Source organism: Trichechus manatus, unplaced genomic scaffold (assembly GCF_000243295.1).
Source record: "Trichechus manatus latirostris isolate Lorelei unplaced genomic scaffold, TriManLat1.0 scaffold00165, whole genome shotgun sequence".
In the NCBI taxonomy this organism is placed as follows: domain Eukaryota; kingdom Metazoa; phylum Chordata; class Mammalia; order Sirenia; family Trichechidae; genus Trichechus; species Trichechus manatus.
Window position 1 is genome coordinate 5069998 of NW_004444101.1, and position 17281 is coordinate 5087278.

The window sequence follows — 17281 nt, forward strand, 5'->3', positions numbered from 1 at the left end:
GGGGAGGGGGCGCCTGGTAAATACAGACGGGGACAACCACTGGCCAGGAGGGCAGGAGGTGCCTGGTAAATACAGACGGGGACAACCACTGGCAAGGCGGAGAGGGGGCGCCTGGTAAAGACCACCCTGTGCACATCACCCAGAGTCCAGGCCAGGAAGGCGCTGCGAGACCAGCACTGCTTCATCAGAAAGTCGCAAGGGGACGGGATTTAGGAGAAATAGCGTCTAGGCACAGTCTAGGCCCTTATTTGGACCCTAGTTCAGGAAAACTCGGGGAACAGTTGATGAGACAGCTGGGGAGATGCGAGCAGTGACTGGCTATTTGATGATCTCAGGGAATGGCTGTTAGTCTTTAAAGTGTGTAGTTGGCTCTGCGAGGTTTGGCGTTTGGGGTTTTTGTTCGTCTGGTCCTTTTAGAGGCAGATGCTCACACAGGTTCCGAAGAAATGAAAAGGCGGGGGGAGACTGCTAGTGCGAGGCTGCCAGCTCCCTAGGCTCTCCTGCCAGCCCCAGCCGGCCCGGGAGGACCACACTGACTCGATGGGCCTGGCACATCTCAGGAAATCTGAGCGGGCTTATTGGCGGAACTAGCTCACCGGCTCCCGATCACGACTGCATCTAAATTATTCAGCAGGGCTGTGTGATCCTGTCGGTGGAGCTGTGCTTCGTTTTGTTTGCTTTATGCAGAAAGAAATGTTTGTGATGCTGGGCCACTTTCCACAGCGCTGGAAGGCGCATCCTAGGACACCTGGTAGGCCTGGTGTGATCTGTATTCAGATGGCCTGCCGTGTTGCCGTGAACCAGGAGGATAACCTGTGTGGGAGGAGGATGCTGCCCGCTGAGCAGCACTGAGTTTGGAGAAGGCAGTGGGGGCGGCGTGCTTCCTGCACGCACTGCCTCCTCCTCGCCCCCACCCACCAGCAGCCCCAAACTGCATCTCCTCTCCTGTCTTGGGAAGTCAGAGAAGCACGTGGAAGTGTGGGGACCTTTGGCAGCAGCCCCCCCCGTTGTTGGAGCAGGGTGTTAACCCCGCTGCGTGCCCCGTAGAGTCAGTGTGTCACCCTCGTGGCTGCTCCTCCACGCGCTCCTCGTGTTTGCTCTGTCAGCCGTGCATCCTCTCTTGGCCTCCTCCCAGACCTCGGCCAGCCCCAGCGCCTCGCCGCCAGCGATCACCTTTCTCTCCTTTCTTTTCAGAGGAACAAGAGCTGCCTGTAGACATGGAAGCCATCAGCCTAGACGGAGATGCTGAGGTAATGCTGCCGCTCCCCTGCCCCGTGGCCCTCAGGTTACGTTTTGTGAAGTTCCCAGATTAGTAAGTGATTCCTGGGTGAGGTCGTCTCAGTCCCCCGAGTGGGTCAGGCTCCTTAGGGTCTCATCCCTTGTTTTTAATGCCAGCACTTGAAACCCTATTTCAGGTTGACCATTGAGAATTTTGTGATAGATGAAATGATTTTTAAACCTTTGTCTCAAGTTCTATGGGTTGAATGATAACGTTGTAAATGGTGGAGTCTCCAGCCTCTGGATCGGAGCATGCATTAATAGTTGAGGGCGCGTGGACGCCGTCGTGAAGGGCGGACTATTGGTCACACTATAACCGACTTGGCGCACATGGGGGGCCTTCCCTGCACCCACAGCTGGTCACCGACAGTGACATGATTGGAGTGCATCTCCTCGGACCCAGGCCTCCCTTGTGTGCTCAGGGGAGTCTGGGGGAGAGAGGGTCTGCACACCACTCACATGGAGGGTCATCTTTACGTAAAACTTAATGCAGATCATGGCTAAACCAGAGACCACCAGGCAGCTTCCCTCCCCGACCGGCCCCAGCAGGCCTCCTTTGACAGCTCACTCTAGGAAGCTGAGCTGGAATCTTCTGCATTCCAGGATGTGGATCTGAATCATTACCGAATTGGAAAGATTGAAGGATTCGAGGTGCTGAAGAAAGTAAAGGTGAGTCAGACTGTCCTTTCACATGAGGTGACCTTGTCACACATGAGTCCATCACACTATGTAGACAAGCTCATAAAGGACATCCCGCATCCACGTGTGGTACGGTCGCTGTTCCTGTGTGTGAGTGCTGACCTGCAGCTGCAGTGTCTGCCCAGCCTTCTGTTCTCAGCACCGTAGACTATAGCACAGTTGGGCCGTAGAGGGCACCCCCGGAGCTGAGCTCAGGTCATCAGTGACGCAAACCGCCTGGCCCCTGAGTTGAAATTAAGCACACAGTCCATGACTCACTCCCGTTAAATGAGCTTTTCAAAAAAGGGCCCTGAGGGGTCTTCCTTGTGTCTGAAACAGCAAACTCTCCCAGCCACAGACAGACACATCCCTCACCCGGAGGTCTGCTCATGTGGGACCTCCCGTGGGGCCCCCTTTTGGTTTCTGGCCAACATCAGCGGGGCCAGAGCAGTTCTGCTCATGAGTGTCTTCCTAAGAAGCACGTGAGCATGTCATGCGCCCCACAGGAAAGTTTGTTCCATGTCCCTGTACCACAGTGACGTCCTCTCACGCCCCATCTGCTCGTCCCCAGACTCTCTGCCTCCGTCAGAACTTAATCAAATGCATCGAGAACCTGGAGGCGCTGCAGAGCCTTCGAGAGCTGGATCTCTACGACAACCAGATCAGGAAGATGGAGAACCTGGAGGCGCTGACAGGGCTGGAGTGAGTCACGGACCGAGGAGATCGGGGTGGGCGGGGAGACAAGCACTGGGGGCCCGCCCTGTCCCCTGAACGACCTCTGTGCCGGCCCCCAGGCCGGCCCGTTTATGGGTGTGGGGTGTGTGGGGCTCCAGGGGCAAGGCGGCTCCAGCACGTCGACCACCTGCCATGCAGTCGAGGCTGGCTGGTCTCGATTCCAGGAGGATGTGCCAACAGGGTAGGGAAAGTCAGTCCAAAAGTTCCCATCAAGTACCTCCTTTCTGGCCTTGGGTACCTTTTTTTTAAGTAAAGGAATAAGTGACATTTCTGACTTATGGAGTCAGGTCCTAGATGTCATCTTACCTGAACTTCCGCTCCTCTGCTTTTTGTTGGTTTGTTTGCGTGTTTTTTCATTCAGCACTTTCTCGATCCCTTCTGTGTGCTGAGCCCGGTGCCAGGCTGTGCTGTGAACACAGATGTGGACAGGGCGGTTCTGGCCTCAGAGGCCTCACGGAGACAGTGCTGGGAGCCACGGCTGTGGGGGGCGGGTCTGGGGGGCCCAAGACCCCACAGTGCAGCACAGGGCAGGCGGTGGGAGGGCCACCTTCAGGTCTGCCGCCCAGGCGGTATATACCCAGCAAGGGGAACACCGTTGCTAAGTTAAGTGTTAATGTGCCCGTTAAAAAAAAAAATGTTTGCTTGTTCCCAGAATTCTAGATATTTCTTTTAACCTGCTGAGAAACATTGAAGGGATTGACAAGTTGACACAACTGAAAAAACTCTTCTTGGTCAACAATAAAATCAGTAAAATTGAGAACTTAAGCAACTTACATCAGCTACAGATGTTGGAGCTGGGATCCAACCGCATCCGGGTAAGTGCTGGCGGTGCCAGCTGGGCCACGGCCTGTGGGGCTGCCCACCACCGGGGGCTGGGAGCTTGGGCCCAGTAATGTGGACCAGTGAGGAGGGGGTCAGGATGTTTGGTGGGCCTATGTTTTTTATAGTATTGAAGATGTTTTTTTCAGGAACAGGAAAGTTATTTTGCTGGGGTTTTTTGTTTTGTTTAAGGAAAAAATAAATATAGCTGTAAGTCAGTATTAGTAAGATGTGCTCCCCTGCGTGGCCTGGCCTTTCTGCACGTAGGCTTTAGCTGTCTCCATGCCCAAACTCTGACCCAAACCAGCAGCCCATGCCCAGGTGCCCTCTGCATGGAGGCTGCTCTGCCCCTTGCCTGTGCGTATTGGCTCACACCCTGCCCCCCCCCCCCGAGGTAGGGTTTCCCAGGCACTGTCGACAAGCTGGCGTCTGGCGCACACACGACACAGTCCCCTCTGAGCACCATGCCAGCGGCACAGACCACACGGGGAATCAGATGCTGTCCTTCTTCTCCAGAAACGTCAGGCCGATGGACAGAAGAGATTTCTGAGAAACTCTCTGGTGTTCCATAGAAGCAAGACCAAGTCCTCTACCCAGTGACGTTAGGATTGCTGGGAGTTGGGTGTCTGCTGGAGGAGCGCGGGGGAGGGGTCACAGGAGGACTGACCTTCGGGATGGGTCTGTCAGGCAAAGCCCAGGCAGGGGACACCAAGGGTTGCCCCTGACTCAGTGACCCCATGCACAGCAGAACAAATGCTGCCCAGTCCTGAGCCATCCCCATTATTGGCAGCAAATTGGACTCTTGTGATCCATAGAGTTTTCATTGGCTGATTTTTGGAAGTAGATGGCCAGGACTTTCTTTCTAGTCTGTCTTAGTCGGGAAGGTCTGCTGAAACCTGTCTGCCATGGGTGACCCTGCTGGTCTTTGAACTACCAGTGGCATAGCTCCCAACGTCACAGCAACACACAGGCCACCACTGTCCTGCCAACTGACAGACGGGTGGTGGATAGGCAGAGCTAGGACATCTCTAAGCAGAAAACCACCTGACCCACACTCCTGGCCTCCAAGGGGTCATGACGAGAGGGACCAGCGGTCACCGAGCCTGGTGTTTCTTTATTCCTGAAGTGCCTTTTTGGCTTCTGGAAGCACTGTGGTCTGTCACCTGTGCCCCTGAGAGCTGAGTGGGATGCACACCAGGAAGGTGGTCTTGACAGGTATCTCTCCTGATGGCTGTTGTGCGAGGTCTTGTGGCTGCAAATAGCAGAGCAGCCACCAGGAGGAAGGTGGTTCGTCACGGAGTAATGCAGGTGCTAGTGCTTAAGGACACCCTCCCCGATTCTTCGTCTTCAGAGATGGCACCCCATTGGTGTGCCTGCTGTGAGTGACGGGGTGTGCCCCCTGTGTGGCTGGATCCCGCTTCCCGAGCACCTGCTTAGTCTGGTTACTTCATAGCTGCTCAGATGCTGGAAGGTAACTTGTTCTAGAGGAGCTATGGGCTCAGAGGAGGGAGGAGACTGAGGCCTGGTGTTATTCAGCAGCCTGCTATAGGCAGGGAACGGCGCTGGGGGCGCAGGTGGAACCTACAGTTGACTGGAGGAGCACCATGGACGACGTGCCTCCACTCACAGCAGGGAGAGCAGCCAAGAGGGCTGTGGAGCTGAGGGCCAGAGCCCATAGCCATGGGATGAAGGTGACCCCCCTGGGAGCAGGCGGCGCAGCCACCAGGATTCTAAAGGCCGGGCTCAGGGCCTCCAGCATCTGCTGCTTCTGGGAAGCAGCAGACCCCGAGCAGTGTGATAACCTGTCAGCTCAGAAGTTCGAACAGGAGGGACCTGAGAAATCACCTAGTTCATTTATTTTCCAACTGTTCCCTGGAACCCCAGAGCTCTGTGAAAGCTTGGGGGAAGAGCGGAGGCCAAGCAGACGGGGCTGGAACCCTCCCTCCCCCTTCTGTTTTTCCATACGGTGCTTTCAAGGAAGATTTCACTGGAAAACTTCCAACAGAACATAACTTGCCCACGGCCACAGAGCTAACCCAGAGAGCTTTGGGTCCTTGTTCAGGGATCTCTCCTCGCCTGGTGTGGTCGTGGGCCATGCAGTGCTAACTGTGCTCTGTCCTCCTCACAGGCAATTGAAAACATCGACACATTAACCAATCTTGACAGCTTGTTTCTGGGGAAAAACAAAATTACTAAACTTCAGAACCTGGATGCGCTTACCAGCCTCACTGTCCTCAGTATGCAGGTACCATGCTCACCCAAGTGCCGTCCCCCCGAGCTCCTGGCCCCTGAGCCCCGTCCCCCCCGACCCCAAGTTCTGCCCTGCACGTACAGGTCCCATGCCCATCCCAAGCTTCCGGGCTCCCGGCCCCCCGAGTGCCATTCCCCCAGGCCCTCAGGGTCACCACGTGCAGTATGCCCACCCCGGGTGCCGTCCCCCCGAGCCCTGAGCTCCCAGCCCCCTGAGTACCGTCCCCCCAAGCCCTGACTGTCCCCCCACGTGAGGCCCACACCCACCCCGAGCTTCATGCCCCCAGCTCCATCCCCTCCATCTCCCGTCCCCCTAGCGCCGAGGAGCCCACCTGGCACTCTGTCCAGCACAGGCCAGGGTGGCTGAGAGGTGTTGTCTTCCACTGATGCGTGTGCAGCCTCAGTGAGCTGTTTCACCGTCTGTAAGGGGCTGAGGTGTTGGGCTTCGCAGACCTCACGTACGCAGGGTGAAGCGAGCTTCATTCGCATATGGCTGTGTTCTTTGTTCTAAACGTGTTCCTAGAGTCTAGTTTGAGTTCAGTATATACTGAAATAAATGAAAATTAACGTACTATGAAGTATCCAGCGACCCTGACGTTTTGAAATGACTAAATTAACTCAGGTAGATCTTTTCCAAGTGTGTCTTTAAAAAAGCGTGTTTTTTACATAAGACCTTGAACTCTCACGCGTACATTTTAGCCCAGTCCAACATGCTCGGAGTTTTAGTCATCTCTGTCTACACAGCCCAGCTTGGCCCGTTTGTTAGGGTTCTTGGCACAACGAGAAGCCCCATGTCCTAGCGCCCAAGCCCACGTCACCCAGCCTCCACCTGTCCCGTGTCCTAGCGCCCACGTCACCCGGCCTCCGCCTGTCCCGCGTCCTAGCGCCCACGTCACCCGGCCTCCGCCTGTCCCGCGTCCTAGCGCCCACGTCACCCGGCCTCCGCCTGTCCCGCGTCCTAGCGCCCACGTCACCCGGCCTCCGCCTGTCCTGATGTTGTGGGCTCTCTCTTGTAGAGCAACCGGCTGACCAAGATCGAGGGGCTGCAGAGCCTGGTGAACCTGCGGGAGCTCTACCTCAGCCACAACGGCATCGAGGTCATCGAGGGCCTGGAGAACAATGTAAGACGTCTGGCGGTCCATCTCGGGTGGCCCCCAGGCTGGTCTGCAGGCAGATGGCAGAGCCCTCGGTGGTGGACACCACGTGCTCTCTGCTCACCTGGGGAAGCTCGAGTGCATGCACGCGCGCCCTGGGCGTCACTGGAGGGCTGTGCTTGGCACACATGCGGAACGTGGGTGTCGGCACCATCCCTGGTGGCCCCTTGCTGGCCTGTGCTCCCCCAACTGCGTGGATGTGGAGGCACCTCTGCCCCGGCCGCCGTGCTCTGGGCAGTTTGCAGGATTAAAAAGACAGCCTCTCCACGGGCACAGGGCTCACTGGCTTCAGCAGCCACCCGTGCCTCCCCAGCCCCCGCCTCCCCAGGCAAGCACGGAACAGCGTGCTCTCAGCCTCTCACCACCCTTCTCCCCATGGGCCGCGCACGTCCCTACCCTCCCCACGGGCCGCGCACGTCCCTTCCCTCCCCGCGGGCCGCACACGTCCCTACCCTCCCGCTGGCCACGCACGTCCCTACCCTCCCCGTGGGCCACACACGTCCCTACCCTCCCCGTGGGCCATGCACGTCCCTACCCTCCCCGCGGGCCACGCACGTCCCTTCCCTCCCGTCCCTTCCCTCCCCGCGGGCCACGCACGTCCCTACCCTCCTCGTGGGCCACGCACGTCTCTACCCTCCCTGTGGGCCACGCACGTCCCTCCCCTCCCCGCGGGCCACGCACGTCCGCACGTCCCTACCCTCCCCGCGGGCCACGCACGTCCCTACCCTCCCCGCGGGCCACGCACGTCCCTACCCTCCCCGTGGGCCACACACATCCCTACCCTCCCCGCGGGCCGCGCACATCCCTACCCTCCCCGCGCGCCACACGTCCCTACCCTCCCCGCGGGCCACACACGTCCGCACGTCCCTACCCTCCCGGCGCCACACACGTCCCTACCCTCCCCGCGCCACACACGTCCCTATCCTCCCCGCAGGCCACGCACGTCCCTACCCTCCCCACCCCACAGGCCATGCACGTCCCTTCCCTCCCTGCGCCAGTCTGTCCACTCTCGCCCTGCCCGCCCACCACCCAGTCTCGCCTGGGCACGGGCACTAGCCGGCAGTGGCTGGGGGTTTCCTCAAGGTTGTCTCTGGCACCCCGTCACCCTCAGGGAGCAGCTTCCCCCGGTGCTGTCTCCCAGATCAGTAAAGTACTTTTGCTCTTTCTTGTTTTTTTCCCTCTTGTTTTCTTTAATTGCCAACAACTCCAGCCACCTGGTCACTTCGTGTTGTGTGACAGCGTGTCAGTCACACTGAAGGCCCCTCTGGCCTTTGTGCTGTAACCCAGGACCTAGTGGCTGTTGGTGGTGTGTCCCGGGGAAGCCAGGTTCTGAATTTCATCTCACCAGCGTCTGCATGAGCTCTGGAGGAGTCAGAACGTGCCATGGGCAGCGGGGTCACCTCCCTCAGGCTCAGCAGTCAGATTAAGAGTTTACAGAACCAGTGTGTTGTATAAACCTGGTCTTCGCTTGTGCGCTAGAGGCTGGGCTGGGGCAGCCGGTACAAGTGCGGAGGCTGTGGGGTGTGGTAGGCAGGCTGTGCAGAAGCCGAGATGGTCCAGCCGAGGTGCCCGTGCTGGCTAGCGCAGGGTGCACGCCGCCCCTGGCCTCCCCATCCAGGTCCACAGCCACCCCTGAGCACCTGCCCGGAGAGGGCTGCTCACGGTAGAAGGGCAGTGGTTGGAGTCTGGCTGGCAGGAGAACATGATGGCTCAGTGCAAGGCCGCTCCTGAGCTCTGAGACAGAAAATCCCCATTGTGGCTCTCAAGGAGCCCTGGTGCGCGGTGGTTAAGCACCTGCTGCTAAGCGAAAGGTCAGCGGTTCGAACCCATCAGCCGTTCCTTGGTAGAAAGATGAGGCAGTCTGCTTCCATAAAGATCACAGCCTTGGAAACCCTATGGGGCAGTTCTACTCTGTCCTGTAGGGTCGCTATGAGTCGGAATTAACTCAACAGCAATGGGTTTAGTTTGGGTTTATGTTACTTTCGTGCTCACCTGGTCAAACGTGATAGTCATTTCTTTGGGGTTTGTTTCCAACTAGAGAGAATCACCTGTGTTTTCTTCTAGGTGTTTCAGTTCTTAAGTTCCCTGCTTAGTTTGTCTGAAGTTTGCTGTGTGGTGGGAGGTGAGGAGGTGCCTGTGTCTTTGCCCCAGTGGCTGAGCCGTGTCCCAGCAGCGTTTATTAAGTGATCGCCATTCCCGCAGACGGGCTCGTGAGCCTCCGTCATCTGCAGTGCAGTACTGTGTAGCGCCTGCGGGGACCAGGCCCCTCCTTCTCTGGGGTGCAGCCTGTGCACCTGAGCCAGCCCCTCACTGCTCTAACTGTACCCTCAGGGCGTGTTCTCACACTTGCTGGGATGCTCGCCCCCCACCTGTCCGATCCATCCCTCCCTTTAAGGAGTTCTGACTGGTTTGCTTTCAGACGGGCTCTCATATCGTTGGCATCTCCCCTAAGACGTGGGAAAGTGTTGACCAGTTTGTCAGTGAGCTCAGGTCTGGGGCCATTCCTGGCGGCCACCGCTTCCCTTGCGCAGCCCTGGCTCTCAGGCCCCACTGTGTGCTTTGGCCGCCTTCCGCTCTGCCTCGTGGCCACCGAGGCCAGCCCAGCCAGATGCTGAGGGTGGGGGAGTGTGGGCTTTCAGGGACCCATTTGTCCCCACTCTGCCGCCAATGCTGCACATCCTCGGCCTGCCCACAGTCTGCAGCCCCACCTCCTCTTCTGTGCCATTCTCTCAGCCTCCATTTTGCTGGAAAGTCCTGTGAGGTCCTGCAGGCAGGCAGCCTTCTGGCACTCTGTGGGCCTGAGTCCTCTCTGAGTGTGGAAGGAGCTGCCTTGTTCACATGCCCCCTCAGCCCCACGCAGAGCATGCCACGGTGGCCATGTAGCTTGCTGGGAAAGTGGGATCCTCGTGCCTGGCGCCTCTGAGCGTGTGCACGGCGGGGAGCAAGGGGGGCCAGGGTCGGGCCCGTGAGGAGTGCTTCCACAGCAGCTCGCCGGCCGGATGCTTGTGTCTGGGCTTTGTGTTTATCTTTGAGACATTTTGACTTTCCCCTAAAGCTTGGGAGGAATTGGACTCAGAACTCCAAGAGTGTGTGAGGAAAAGGAAATGGGACCCTCACTCAGAAGGGAGGGCACAAAGAAGGGAGGGAACTTTTATCGGAGGCTGTCAGCCAGCTCTTAAATTTTTTCTTTTGGAGAAACTTGCCAATTGGTTTGATTAAACGTAACATAGCTTTAACACTTCATTATCACTACAGTCTTATTTTTCTGTTAAATCTTGAAACCCTGTAAGTTTAAAAGAAAAGTCCGGCCAGGCCCAGCTGGCATTATTGGAAAGTGGGCATCTGATGGGCATTTTCAGGAGAGAGAGTCAGAGCAGCATCTGCTAAACACAAAATGGTGTCTCTGGCCGAAGTGCAGACTCCCAAGTCCCAGCACACCTGCTGCGTGGAAGGCCCTGGGACGCCCTTCTGGCAGGGCTGAGCGTGCCCTTGCCTGCAGAGCTCCCCTGCCACCTTCCCATCTAACAGGAACCACAAGCTTCACCTTCCTTAGGGCCCGCTTCTCTTCTCTGCTTGGCCTTGGAGTCTGGGCACCACCTCTGGCCTTCTCACCATGTACCTTGTCCATCCTTAGCCTCCTCGGCCCTGGCTTCTCGTTCCTAAATGAAGAGAGGATACTATCGTGAGGATTCCTTGGTGTAGGATGTTGTCTTGTGATAAGTGCTAAATAGATGTTACTGCAGCTGCCCTCCTCCCCATGCCTCTCTGCAGCCCCCTAAGGCATCTCTGCTTTTAGGTGGGGAGACTCTGCTCTGGGGCCTAGGGGCAGCATTGGATGGGGGATCATGAAGCACAGGGCCTGGATTCTGACAGTGTCAGCTTCGAATCCCAGCAGTGATGATCTCGATGTCATGAGGGCTGTGTGTGTAAGCACTGACCCTGAGTCGGGCCCAGGGAGCCACGGGAAGTGGGCAGTTCTCATGTCTGCATGCTGTTCTGTGAGGGCGGAGAGGGCGGCTCCCTTGCAGCTCCAAGCCCTCACCCCACACTAAGTACATGGTCACCAATGTCATTGCTGAACTGAGGTAATCTAGGATAACTTTTATTTCCTTGTTTTAGAACAAACTCACCATGTTGGATCTTGCATCAAATAGAATCAAAAAGATTGAAAATATCAGCCATCTAACAGAGCTGCAGGAATTCTGGGTAAGTTTACTCTGTGCTGGGATTGATGACACTTTGACTAAACTGGCCCCACTGAATAAAACGTGTGAATTTGAGTATCTCCAGTCCTGAAGACTTTGACACTGATTAAATCAGATGCGTAATGAGATTTGAGTTCTGTTTTGGTGTTGGAATTAACCTTGCACTCAGAACCTGGTCTATAGACCAGCAGCTGTGGGCGGCATCACCAGGAGCTTGTTAGAAAAGCAGAATCTCAGACCTCACCCACCCCAGATGCAGGCTGAATCAAAATTGCATTTTAACAAGATTCTAGTGATCACAGTGCACGCTGTAGTGTGAGAAGGCCCTGGTCTATATATGGTTAGATCTTAGAATTGCCATATGATTCAAAGGTTTTCAAAGCCTGGCAAGGGGCAAGGACGTTCAGTGCAGACGTAGCCCAGAACAACGGAATGAAGTGTTGGGTAGGCCTCTGCCGTTAGCTATCTTGGAATTTGTGTTTGGTTCTTGGCTATAGGTGTGGTTTTTAGGAGTAGTAGTATAGAGCCAGTAGAAAGAGAAACAATGTGAAAAGAAGTCTTTGCTACTCCACTGAAGGGGTTGCATACGATCACCATCACAGAGTTAAAGTCCTCAGTGTTAGGATTTTAGCAATTTGAATATGGTGTGTTTTCTTTACTTTGATATGCTAGGGTTTATTGAACTTCTTGGATCTAACGATTTACTGTTTTCATTAAATGTGGAAAACTTTGAGAAGTTATGTTCTCAAGTATTTTATCTGTCCCTTCTTCCCCTCGGTTTCTTTCTAAAACTCCAGTTATACATATGTTAGTCCATTATTAGTTAGGTCACTGAAGCCCTTTCCCACTTCCACCTTCCAGACTTTTATCTTCCTGTGCTTCAGTTTGCATCACTTCTGTTGGTTCAAGGTTATGATCTTTTCTTATGATACAATATCCAGTCTGCTGTTAAACCCATGTAATGAGTTTTTTTTATTTTAAATGGTGTATTTTTTAACTCTAAAAAATCATTTGGTTCTTTTTTGTAATTAATGAGTTCTCTAATCATTATGTTTTCCTTTAAATCTTCCCATCACGTGTCTAGTAATTTTTATTAGATGTTGGACATTGTGTATGTTAAATTTTTGAGGGTCTGGATTTTGTTGTTTTCCTTTAAAGTGTGCTGGCAGACAGTTAAGTTACCGTTTGATCCTTTCGAGGCTTGTTTTAAGCTTTATTAGGATGAGTTGAAGTAGCCTATCCTCTAGGGCTACCTTAGCCCTACTCCTAAGCTAGTAGCAGTGACCCTTCTGAGGTGTCTACTGAATGTCCCTGGTACTTAATGAGGCCTCTCCACTCTGGTTGGTGGGAACACAAACGTGTCTCACCCTGTAGGAACCCTGGTCATTATCCAGCTCATGGCTCCCTAGCAGGTGTCCTTGACCAGCCTCGGGGGTGTCACGCTGCACATGCACAGTGTAGTTTTCAGTCTAAGACTCAAGGGAACCCCATGAGATTTCTGGGGCTTTTTTCCTACATGGCTCACTCCTGTCCAGAAATTCCAACTGCCTCTGCCTCCCTGAACTCCAATCTCTACCTTCTCAACTCAGTGTGGCCACTGGGCTCTGTTTGAGTTCCCCCTCACAGTGCGAGAGTACCTCCAAACAGAAGGCCGGCACAATCAGAGCTCCCCTGGTCTGTTCCTAGGAATCACTGTTTTGTTCTGTTTTCCAGTTGTTTACAGCAAAAAGGCAAGACCAGCACCAGTTACTCTATCATGGTCAGAAGCAAAAGTCCTGCACACTTAGTTTATTTTTGTGTCTGTCTCCTCCTGCACTAGAATGTGAGCTTCGTGAGGGCAGGAGCTTTGTCCGTTTTGTTCTTTCTTACCTCACCAGCGTCTAAGAATAGTGCCTGACACAAGGTAGGTTGAATGAGGGAAAGGAAAATAGGAAAGGAAGGTTGGTCAAATGGGTGGAGGCCAACTGTACCTAACATTGACAAACATGCTTATCAAACATATCATCTCAAGGGTTCATGTCTTTATGATAAAAACAGTTCACACAAAGGTGCCATTTGAAAACTGGGTATAGAGACTGAATAGGTGATTCACAGAGAGAGAAGTAATGGTTACTTTAAATACATAGAACATTTTGTTTCTCATTAATAATTTTTTCAAATACAGTGTAACAATGAGATAGTGGGTGTTGTCTGCCACGTTGGCAGATATTAGCACACTGTGACTGCAGCTAGTCCGTAATGTGATGGTTACCCCACAGCAGCCAGTAGGACCACACCTAGTGCACATTCTCTGTGGGACATTTGCAGAGCCTTAAAAGTACCCATAATTTCACATCTAAGATCTAAGCAAATGATGAGAAATGCAGAGAGAGATTTATGTACTAAAATATATAAAGACCGGGGTTTGTTTTTCACGGTGGAAGTAACTTTCTTATATTTCTTTATGCTAAAAGTATGTCTGCTCATTACAAAACGGGAAAAAAATCAGATGATAAAGGTGAAATGAGAGAGTCTTTTTTCACGTATATCCTCTCAAACATTTATAGAGATACACTATTTTTTAAAACGAAGATGAGGAATCCTATCTTATATAACCAAAAACCAAAACCCGTTGCCGTAGAGCTGATTCCGACTCATAATAACCCTATAGGACAGTAGAACTGCCCCATAGGGTTTCCAAGGCTATAAATCTTTATGGGAGTAGACTGCCACATCTTTCTCCTGCTGAACTGCTGGGTGGGTTTGAACCACCAACCTTTCAGTTAGCAGCCAAGCTCTTAACCACTGAGCCACCAGGGCTTCTCTATCTTAAGTATGTTAAAAATAAATAAATAACTAAAACTCCAAACCTGCTGCCGTTGAGTCGATTCTGACTCACAGTGACCCTATATGACAAAATAGAACTACCTCATAGGGTTTCCAAGGAGCGGCTGGTGGATTTGAACTGTCGACCTTTTGGTTAGCAGCCAAGCTCTTAACCACTGCACCACCAGGGCTCCCTATCATATATACGGCCCTGAAATCTACTTTTTTGACTTAAGGTGTCTTGGACATTTGGGCTCATGAAGACCTTCCTAACCAAGACTGAAAAATAAGAAGCTAAAAAAGAAAAAAACTAGACATTTACCCTTGTAAAAATTAAAAGCATTTTGTATGATAAAGTCCAGTGGTCACCTGAAAAGTCAGGATTTTTTTCCTATAACATACAAAAAGCTCTTAAAAAGTGACAGGAAAACCACCCAATAGAAGAATAGGTGAACGACAGGAGCGAGCAGTTCAGAGTGTGATGCGTGTCACCTCTGCCGTACTTGAACGTTTCCAAGCCTGACGGTACTGCAGGTGGGGCAGGGTGCTGAGGGTGCTGTCACCGCGGCCGGCGGGGCTGGGACATCCGGCAGAGTGGGCAGTGCACGGCTGTGAGGCCAGCGGCCCCTCCCTGGTCATCCCCGTCACCTGTTCCCTGGGGCAGCAGGGAAGGTAGGCGTTGTGCAGACCACTCCACTTGGTCGTACCAGAAGCTGTAGCCAGGGGAGCAGAAAGTCAGGTGGGAGAGCATTCCTGACCCTTCTCTCCAAGTCACGGTCCTGCACTGTGTCGATGCCCGTGACTGTGGAGGTCCAGCTCCCCGCACCACTGTGGGGTGGGGGCCCTCTGTGCGTGCCTCACTGTCAGCAGACACTGCTGTCTCGCCTAAGCTGAAGGAATCGTGCGGGCTCCATCTGTCTATTGCGTCGCCTGTGCCATCCTCGCACAGCTTTGCCGGCCTCGCCCTAGATGGAAATGTTTTGCTTTTCCATGCCACCCCGCATGGAGCAGCTTGTACGCCACTTTTGCACACCTACCTGCACTTCTAGGGTAAGCTCCGAGTGGGAGGGTGGTGACTAGGTGGTGCAGAGTCACACTGACGACACGGTCCCGAGCTGCTGTGTGAGCGGCTGGGCAGCACCCGCTCCTGACCCCGTGTCCCTGGGCCTGTGTCCTCCCCCCTCCCCAGGGCAGCCTCCTAAGCCAGACGGCAGCTGCCTGCCGCTCCGTTGGTTTTCGTTCTCCTTACTTTAATCGCACATGAGCTTGACCCTGTTTCCTGTGTGTCAGCCAGTTTTCCTTTGTACTTGCCTCTTGTACCCTTTGCGAGCTTCGGTCTGGCAGTGCCTGCCTTTGACGATGATTTTTAAGGCTCCCTCCATATGCGCGTCATTTGTCCTTTGTCCGTCATCGTGTTGCACATGCTCCTCTCCGGCGTGTTACTGCCATTACCTTCCTTGATGGCGCTTGGATGCTGTAACTATCGCACAGACAAAGGAGGTTGTAACTATTACACAAACAAATCCTCAGCTTTCTGTTCTCGGTGTCAGTTTATTAAAGGTTATAAACCCTAAGCTTTTAAAGAACGTGTAGTTGATGTTCTTCTAAAACTTATTTATTTTTTTGTAAATACATCTTTTCTCTACTTGGTCATTTTTGGTTTTGTTTCTGTGTTTTTTTCCAGTTAGGTAGAAGCAAAAGAACTGTATTTTTTTTTTCTAGGTGGTTAGCCAGCAAAATTATTTTTAGTAATAAAAACTTGGAAATAGCCTAATTTTCTAATAACTGAGGGAATAATTAAATGATATGCTATGTGCTGAAACATACTGTCACCATAGAACGAGGCCTTCCAGTGATGTCTGTAGAAGATCTTCAATTACCAAAAAATGCTCAGGATAACAGTGTTAATGAGAAAAGAAGGCAGATGAAAAACGGTGAGATCAAGGTATTCTTAACCTCAGAGCGCGTGGGCGCACACGTAGAGAAAAGACCAGAAGGAAATAGGCCAAAATGGGAGTTTCTTATCTCTGGATTGTGAAGGTGGCATTGGTTTTTCTTTTTTCTTTTATGTTCTTTGGTTCTTAGAGGTTTTTTATAATGAGCACGTACTGTTTCTAACGGAAGGAAGTTTAGAGCGCTACGTTCTGAAAGAACCAGAGGTGGAATATGCGCGCAGTGTCAACCCTGCTGGGATGTGAGTGTTGCAGAGAGGGCTGAAGAAAACGTCGCCGGTGCTCTTCCTCGCACGGCGGGGTCCTGCACGGGCTTTTCCCTGTGCTGTCCTGTGTTCCGCAGTTCTCAGCAATGAGCTTTCTTATGTGGGGGAGGAGAGACAGCCGCTTTTGTGTGTTTTCACGGAGGCTGAGTTCCGATTGTGAGGCCATGTAAGCCCCTGAAGCATTACACCGTAGCGGGGCCCGGCACCACCCATACCCGGAGCACCACAAAGCTGGGGTCGCAGGTGGTAACAGTGTAGACCGGACAAGGGCAGCCACAGCAGGGGTGTAAAGACGAGAGAGAATTCCAGAGACTTGGGGAGAAGCCCCAGAAATCGAGATCAGCTGGGGCAAGGCAGCAGTCAGGGATGACCGAGCTCTAGCATGAAGACCACTGTGAGGACCGCAGCTATGGAGGTGGGCCGGGCCCATGTCAGCAGATGTGTGCACAGGTGGGGCCGTGTCCGCATCAGCAGATGTGTGCATGGGTGGGGCTGTGTCCACGCCAGCAATGTGTGCATGGGTGGGGCTGGGCCAGTGTCAGCAGACGTATGCACAGGCGGGGCCGCATCCGTGTCAGCAGATGTTTGCACAGGTGTGCCCGTGTACTCTGGACAACGCTGCCCACCACCGTGTGCTCTCCTGCTGTTCCTTGCACTCCAGCTCTGCAAACCTGACACCGTGGATCAGGCCTCAGAGCATGTGACTTTTCTTCCTACTCCACAAAGACGTGTGAGCAGCCACCACGTGTGTCACGGTGGCAGGGTGCAGAAGACGCTACTCTGTACTGCCTCAGCCTCCACCGCACGCGGAGGACAAGACTACAGACCCCAAAGTTACCAGAGTTGAGGGCAGCACCCACCACAGCAGTGTGTGCGTTGTTTCCTGTCCCACCGTGAGGAGTGTGGCAGGACCCACCACAGTGTGTGCGTTGTTTCCTGTCCCTCGTTGAGGATTGTGGCAGGACCCAGCACGGCAGTGTGTGCATTGTTTCCTGTCCCACCGTCAGGAGTGTGGCAGGACCCACCACGGCAGTGTGTGTGTTGTTTCCTGTCCCACCGTCAGGAGTGTGGCAGGACCCACCACAGTGTGTGCATTGTTCCCTGTCCCACCGTCAGGAGTGTGGCAGGACCCACCACAG

At 53.7% G+C, this 17281-nt stretch overlaps 1 protein-coding gene across 4 annotated transcripts in view; it reads left to right on the forward strand.

Annotated features, from left to right (window-relative positions):
• Window positions 1–17281, forward strand: part of PPP1R7 (protein phosphatase 1 regulatory subunit 7) — a 38967-nt gene that overhangs the window by 5438 nt on the left and 16248 nt on the right. For 3 of the 4 annotated variants that reach the window (XR_002825642.1, XM_004386479.3, XM_023740880.1), the window contains exons 3-9: window positions 1195–1250; window positions 1882–1947; window positions 2528–2658; window positions 3344–3506; window positions 5639–5755; window positions 6777–6881; window positions 11034–11120. Coding sequence is in view for 3 of the 4 variants with exons in the window: in XM_004386479.3 (XP_004386536.1) it covers window positions 1195–1250; window positions 1882–1947; window positions 2528–2658; window positions 3344–3506; window positions 5639–5755; window positions 6777–6881; window positions 11034–11120 (725 nt within the window). In the remaining variant the exon portion in view is untranslated. Of the gene's footprint in view, window positions 1–1194; window positions 1251–1881; window positions 1948–2527; window positions 2659–3343; window positions 3507–5638; window positions 5756–6776; window positions 6882–11033; window positions 11121–12938; window positions 13737–17281 lie in introns of those variants that run through there. The other variant, XM_023740882.1, reaches the window with a different exon arrangement.